This window comes from Montipora foliosa, chromosome 9, assembly GCF_036669935.1.
Source record: "Montipora foliosa isolate CH-2021 chromosome 9, ASM3666993v2, whole genome shotgun sequence".
NCBI lineage: Eukaryota > Metazoa > Cnidaria > Anthozoa > Scleractinia > Acroporidae > Montipora > Montipora foliosa.
Window position 1 is genome coordinate 40,266,057 of NC_090877.1, and position 7,500 is coordinate 40,273,556.

At 39.8% G+C, this 7,500-nt stretch overlaps 1 protein-coding gene across 1 annotated transcript in view; it reads left to right on the forward strand.

Moving 5' to 3' along the window:
• Positions 1-3,886, forward strand: part of LOC137970913 (receptor-type tyrosine-protein phosphatase alpha-like) — a 46,911-nt gene extending 43,025 nt beyond the window's left edge. The window contains exon 29 of the mRNA XM_068817573.1: positions 164-3,886. Within this exon, the coding sequence (XP_068673674.1) occupies positions 164-256 (93 nt within the window). The 3' untranslated portion in view covers positions 257-3,886. The remainder of the gene's footprint in view (positions 1-163) is intronic.
• The last annotated feature ends 3,614 nt before the right edge of the window (positions 3,887-7,500 follow it).

Below are 7,500 nucleotides of genomic sequence, written 5' to 3' on the forward strand. Positions count from 1 at the left end.
GACCGTCTTATCAGGTGATTGAAAACCACTTATTGTTGTAAAATAGCACTATTTGTTAAAATATCTTTAACCAGTGGTAATGGGCCAGTGACCATTCTACATTCACTAGAACCCTTAAGGGTCTTCCTGATTCTTCATTTCACCTTTTTTTTCCCTATGGTAGGCGGAATACCGATTCATCCACTTTGCAGTATTGCACTGGTATTTATATCCCACCGACGACTGCGCTAACTTCAAGCCCAAAAAACTGGCATGAGGACTTGGTAACTACGCGGCAAAAAAAAATTGAAATTTAGATAGAATGATCAAGATTGAGCAGCGATGCGTTTTAAAGGAACAACTTTTGCATGACAGGATTTACAGAAGCAGATGGAAATTTCTATGGATAATCTCAGAAGTAGAAACACAAGCTAACAGATTGCTTTCTGCGTTGCCGATAAAAGTAGAGTATAATTAGACAAGATGTCATCAATAGGAGGTTTTCATGTGACGTCATCGCCTCCATACTGGTGGACGAAAGCAAAAGATCTCTCCAGGAACCCATGACCCGGAGCCTACAACTCTACTGTGTTCGTGTAACGGCGTTTTCACAGCCCGATTTATTTTTAGATTGAATTTCCCGCGAATGAGACTCCCACAGGAGCCCGATGACCAATTACAAAAAATGAAGCTGACGTCATAGGGTCACCGAACCGGAACTGCCTTTGTTTTTTGACCTAATTCGCGGGAAGGGCAGACGCTGTATGGAAGTTGCACGCTCCAGGTGGGCTCCTGATCTCTCATAGACCTTTTTGCAGATACGGCGGCCATTTTGATTCTATTGTTTCAAATAGCTATTATGGGATGCCTAGGGGGCAAATACATATTACTTTGCCCACCGAGTATCCCATAATGTCTTTCGAAACAATAAAAATCAAAATGGCGTCCGTATCTGCAAAAAGGTCTCAGCTTCTTTTGTTCGTCCACCAGAAGTCGTACATTTCTCTATTGTTATTGGTGGTTGAAAACGTCCTATTGTAGGTCCAGTTTTGTAGCGATGGAGAAGTTAAGTTGAGAAAGCGACAAGTAAAGTTTTGTAATTTAAGAGAATTTGAGGTTGAATATTTTCAACAAGGTAGTAGCGTGACACATTCATCCGATTTGTACAGGCTCTTAGAGAGCTTTTTTTTTCAAGTAGCGCTAGCGTAAAACTGCAGGCAGCGAGAAATGCTCTTTGGAAAGAGCTTGATGAACGAGAAGGCGTGGCTGCAGTGGCAACAGTTTTCAGTACTTTCTCGCATTATTTGCCTAGAGAATATAAACGTTACAGGCTTTGAAGAAGATATCCCCGTTCCGTAGTTTGGATACCATATTCCTTGTCGTTAGCGATGATACGAGGTGTTGGTTAATCGTTTCGGTAAGATTTCCGAACACGTCCCTACTTCATTATGCGCACGCTCCTTTGTTTCAAGGAAACAATAGCCACAACAATAGACGTCCTTTGGGACTGTGGCGCTTTGTTCTTTCTTCTTAATTCTATATGCACTTTAAAAAAACCGGTCGAACGTCTGACTGAAATACGGAAAATAGAACATTTTTTCCTGCAATTTTGGCACTTTTCCTGGGAAAGAAGTGGAGTTTCAAGTAATCGTTTTAATAGGGTTCAGATTCTCAAACATAACAAACAGACCAAATAAAACTACCGTTATCAAAAATTTAATGACTACCTGCTCTATTTTTCGTGAGATTGTTTTCTCTTTCTGTTTGCGAATTCGTCAGAGCGCTGCAGGGTGTATGTTTTCTTCTTTCCTGTATAAGGCACGGCCATTTCAGGATCACGAACGGTGCATTTCGTGGCCTTTTGCATTTTATCGCTCTTTGTAGAGATCGGTGCCATATGCTCAATGATGCTTACAAGTGTATAACTTTGGTGGAGATCCATGGATGTTCCGGTGCGAGGCATACGTCGTTTCATTCCCCGCCATGTCTTTTCAATGCCCTGCTTTGGGCTGGTTTGTCTGGGGCGACCAAGTTTAGGCGATGGTTAACTATGAGATAGTGTTAGCCCTCGTCTTGAAGGCAATCGTAAGCTTTCCGGCCACAGGTCATTAGGGCTAATATTTTTTCAACGAAAGCTTACTGCCAGGAAATCATGAGTTCTGGCAGATTGAAGGTTATACATCGCATTTTTTTCTTGAGCATCGTGAAAAAAATCCATCGCCCGATGCACTTTGCCAACTAACCATATTTCCACACAGGTTTTGAACATTTCACGGACGACGAAAGTAAATTGTGTTCTTTGCATAACTTTATGCACCGCTTGGGATCAGCTATACTGATGCAAAGACAATTTCCAGATATTCAAATCTCGCTTTGCCGACGCAAAGTCCCGAAGTACAAATTAGCCGTGTATATATATTCGATTCCCTTGGTATACGTATTGTTCTACAAAACAATAACGCGAATGCATAATTAATTTCTTTCGCGTGCATAATAAAGTAGGGACCTGTGCGGAGATCATTCCATCGTTTCTTTTGTGTAATCATAGTACACTATTAACTATGGTGTAATCCAATACTGAAAGGTATCGTGATATCCATGAATAATGCCATGAATGGAAAATACAAGCACAACGATTCTCAATATTGTCAGCTGTGTTTTTGGATTGTTCTTGTTATGGTCCTCTCTGGATTGAAAGTAAGTAAAAACAAGTATTTAAAAAGCTCTTATTTTAAGCCTATGTAAAATTTAAATTAAATTTAAATTTAAATTAAATTAAATTGTGGCTTTCTTTATAAAGTATATGTAATTTCAAAATAGTAGGAGTGCCACATTCTGGATCATCTATAAAGTATTTCATATTGATCAATTTGTGTTGTTGACTAGTATTTGTAATAGTTTCGTATTTTACAATTACGTGCCAGACAGAAGTTTATGAACAGTGTAAACGTTTCAGTCCGGAGTTGCTAATCGGAATTTCTAAGCGAAGGGCGAGTTGGGTTTGATTTACCAAACGGTATATTTAAGGTGCAACTTGAATTCAAAACTATTCCTATTTCAGCTTTCCGTCGTAGTAGCAACCTCCAAAACTACCTTGTTCGTGCCAAACTACACGATCCCACCGCGCAAAAAGATCAACTTCGGGCTTCTTAACGATGTGGCAATAACTGTTCTACATGCACCTATATTACTGATGGACAATCTAGTTACACATTCCATGCCACGGGCGAAACAAGACACATAACGCATAACATCAACTGCAATTCAAAAGGTGTCTTCTACATGGCACAGACGAGCACCGCAGACCAGTCGACAAACCAACAAACGTCTCCAAGCCTACCACAGTTTCAGAACACTTCCTCACTAATAATCACACCACCAACGACATTTCACTTATTCCACTCGAGCTCATTCATTCCAATCGTGACAGTGTACGCAAAGCAAGAGAAGCATATTTCGTAAACATAGCGAACACTCTTAAGCCTTTAGGTCTTAATAAGAAAGATGAAATTTAATCCACCTTTTCCTTTAAATTTATTTACCGCTATACAATTTCTATTATCATTTATTATTATTATTATTGTACCGTATCCATTAAGTCCGTTAAAATCCGTATCTTTAGGGCTGTATCAAAGCACAATCACTGTTCAAATTGTAACGTCTTTGTTAACCGTAGTCATTGCTCGTAAAACCCTGATGAACTTTCGAAATGTTGGCTTTTTTCAATATATTCCTTCACCGTTATATCAGCCGTGATATTTTAGCTTTTTATAGATAATATTTAATTGTCAACTGTATTTAGCGATGGCACACTAACTGGAGACCCCGTACATAAATCAAATCATTATTAACTAGACGCTCCATGAAGCGTACACTGGGTTGCCTGTGGTACGTGTTACACAAAAACAGAAGGCACTGAATTGGGTGGTGGTATTGAACTGTAGCGTTCCAATTAATTTTTTCAAGTGGGGGGTCATTAGTAAAGGAAGTGAAATGTAATGATAAGACTTTCACTGATCCGAATCAAATATGTGAAATCTTCAATGAACACTTTGCAAGTATAGGGCCCAAGCTGGCAGAGGAAATACCTGCCAATGTGACTAATCACTCGCATCTTGATTATCTGACAATTCAAAATCACGAGCACAGTTTTCAATTTCAAGAGACCAATACATCCGCAGTGTTTTCCCTTTTGTCTAAGCTATGTAAATCTATGGCTACTGGCTTAGACAGGATATCTGCCTAACTGCTTGGTGTTTGTCCTGACTTGATAGCAGAATCATTGTGCGCTATTTCCAATAGATCTATAAATACAGGCATCTTTCCTACCGACTGGAAATGTTCGAAAGTCATACCACTCTTTAAAAAAGGAGAACGCAGGGACCTGAACAACTACCGTCCAATTTCAATCATCCCGGTTGTTGCTAAAGTTTTTGAGAGAATAATATATAATCAGGTTTATGCGTTCCTAGTGGATAATAATTTGTTAACAAGTAGCCAGTCCGGTTTTCGAAGCCTTCACTCAACGGTTACAGCTCTTTTAGAGGCCACTCACTACTGGGCTTATAACATTGACAGTGGCAACGTGAATTCAGTAGTATCCACGTAAGGTGTTCGATTCCTTCTCTGTCTTTGTTGAACCCATAAGTTACCAGAAAATTTTCCATTTGGTTTCAGTGTTGTACATAACAGCACATTTGGTAAAATATTAGAAACACAGCTCACTTTGATTTCGGCTCGACGGGCAAAAGATTGTTGTCAAAGTCTATTACTCGTCGCTTTTAAGATTCCAGATATTTATTTTTCATCGCCTGTCTTGTTTATCCAATCGACGTTCCATTCTTGAGCTCCATAAGGGTATATTTTGTTTAAAGATGCACTAAAACGCCATTCGCGTTACAAGGACTTTCGACGTCATTGGAGGTTAATTAAATGTTCTCCTGTGTACATCAGAGATATCTACGCATTACCTCAGCCCCTGAAACCTAACAAAATACGCACAGAAGACTCTATGCAAAAGATACCACTTAGCAGGGGAGTGACAGGCAAGACTTTTACCGACAAAGAAATTTTACCCATTTTCCGACTGAATTTTTCCGACAGTAATGAAATTTTGAGAAATAAACCGTTATCTGCTTAATTTCCCTTTTGTTGGTTCTTATCAAATTTTTTCCTTTGGATTTCAAAACACTAAGTGACCCAAGCTTTAAGCCTTAATTACACTCTAAAATTTTAAAGTGCCCCTGTGATCAAAAAATTACTTCCTTTTTTCCTTCAGATTTTGAAAGTGCGTTTGCATAACCCCTGCTGGGCAAAATTTTGAGCTTTGATTTTTGTTCAAAGGCCGTTTACTTTGAGTGTTTTACTCACGTTCAAAACTGACCGATTGGACCTCAGACTCAGAGGGGTGGATGACGTCAAAGGCTCACTAACTTAAAATTTCAGCGTGTGAATGCAGCTTATTTTATATGCAAAAATGCGACTTTAAAAGTCTGAAAGCTCAAAACTCCCGTGCTGCATATTAATTCTGTGGCGTACACACGCATCGCATTCTTAAACTAGTGAGCCTTTGACGTCATTTTCTCCTCGATCCAGCTCTCTCAAGATCTTAAAGTAAGTAATGGCGGACCATTAAATAGTAAAATCCCACTTAAAATAAACAGGTGTCTCTTTAAAATCAAGGCTTAAAACTTTGGTCGCTTAGTGTTTAGTTAACATATCTTTGAAATCCAAAGAAAAGTAAGAATTGAGATTTTGGTCACGGGGGCACTTTAAGCTATTGATTGAATGACGTCACTTTTCCCTAGATCCAACCCTCTGAGGTCCAATCGGTCATTTTTGAACGTGATTACTGGCGAACCGTGAAATCCAAAACTTACACTCAAAGTAAACATCCTTTGGATAATAATCAAAGCCCAAACTTTTGCCAGGAAGGTGTTAAGCAAAGACACTTTCAAAAACTGAAGAAGAAAAAGAAAGCGATTTTTTTATCATAGCACCAATTAGGGAGTTTAAGCACGCGCGTTTTTTTGACGGCAACCGGAAGTGAGCTGTTTTCCCTTTTAACTTGTCTTCACACAACCACATTTACATTGCTAAATATCTTTTCTCAGTTAGAAATGATTTGTTTGGAAATCTGGGAGACAATACTGTCCTGGCGAGCAAAGTGTTCTCTTTCGGTTGTCGTCCGCGCCTCAAAAACATCGCGTGTTTAAAGCTCCCTAAGCAAAGGATGACGACGACCGCCACCAGAATCCCACAAAACAATGGAGCGTTTTCACTCACGTGACCAGCAGCCATAGTGGGTTACTGAAACAAAAGAAGGTATTTTCATAAAAATAGAGATCAATTCCCAGAGGATTAGTTTGGTACACCATCATGGCCGCCATTCTTTGTTTTGGAACACCAACATCTCAGCCGTGACGTCATGTGAAAACGCTCTATAGGTCTGACGAGCAAAAACAAAAGCATTGCATGCCCTGCACGTGCGTCTTTTTTTTTTTAACAATTGTATACATTTCTATGCCGTTATCTCCCTGACAACGAAGTGGAATTACCAAATTTGAAGTTATGTGGAGTACGCGCGCACCTGACGATAAATTTTCAGTTCTGAAATGTCGAAACCTTTCTCAAGAATTTTACCCTTGGAATGTTGACACACTGTTTCCATGCCGGGCGACTTGGGGTAATGACAAAATTATTACAATAATGGAATATTATTTTTAGACAACGTTCTCGCAGCCGTTGTCGTTGTCCTTGTCCTCCATCTCAACAAACAGAGTAAAGACAGGTTGTCCCCTCGGCAGTGCAAGAGCTTTCGCTAGTATCACGGAAAAGAGACCAGTGTAAAAGATAGATAAAACGTCACGTTTGCGGGAAACCTGAAGCTTGTCATTAAGTCAGGACGGGCGGCTTAAGTGTGAAAGATCTCTAACCCTAACCCTAAAGGATTCGTCACTCTGACGAAGCTATGAAGGGTAACGCTTTTCTGTGTTTTGATTTATTTCTTGCCTTTAAGCTCCAGGGGCCCGTTTCGAAAAAGTCCCGATAACTTTACGAACCTGAAAAGCCATTTATGAAACTGCCTTCGGTTTTGTTCATGAGATGATCTTGGAACATGTTTTCAACATAACAAAAAGCAAAATGCTACTGAAGTTTGTTGACAAAAGGAATTATGACAGCCGAAAAAGGCCCCAAACGCTTCGGGGCTTTCAAGAAATGGGCCCCAGGCCCCAGTTGTTCAAACGATGGATTGCGCTATCCACGGGATAAACCACTGTCCAGTGCAGTAAGTCATAGCGAAACCGATTGCGCTATCCATTGGATACTGATTGATCCAGTGGATAACGTCATCCACCTTTCGAACAACTGGGTCCAGATATCGAGGGCTGTCCAACACATTCACGTGAATTGTTGTAGGCGTCACAAAGTGACCCTCCAACGATGACCTTAACTAGAACTCAAACCAAAAGTAAAATATGATTTTTTTAAAGGCTTATTAATAAGGAGACACCTTGTGAC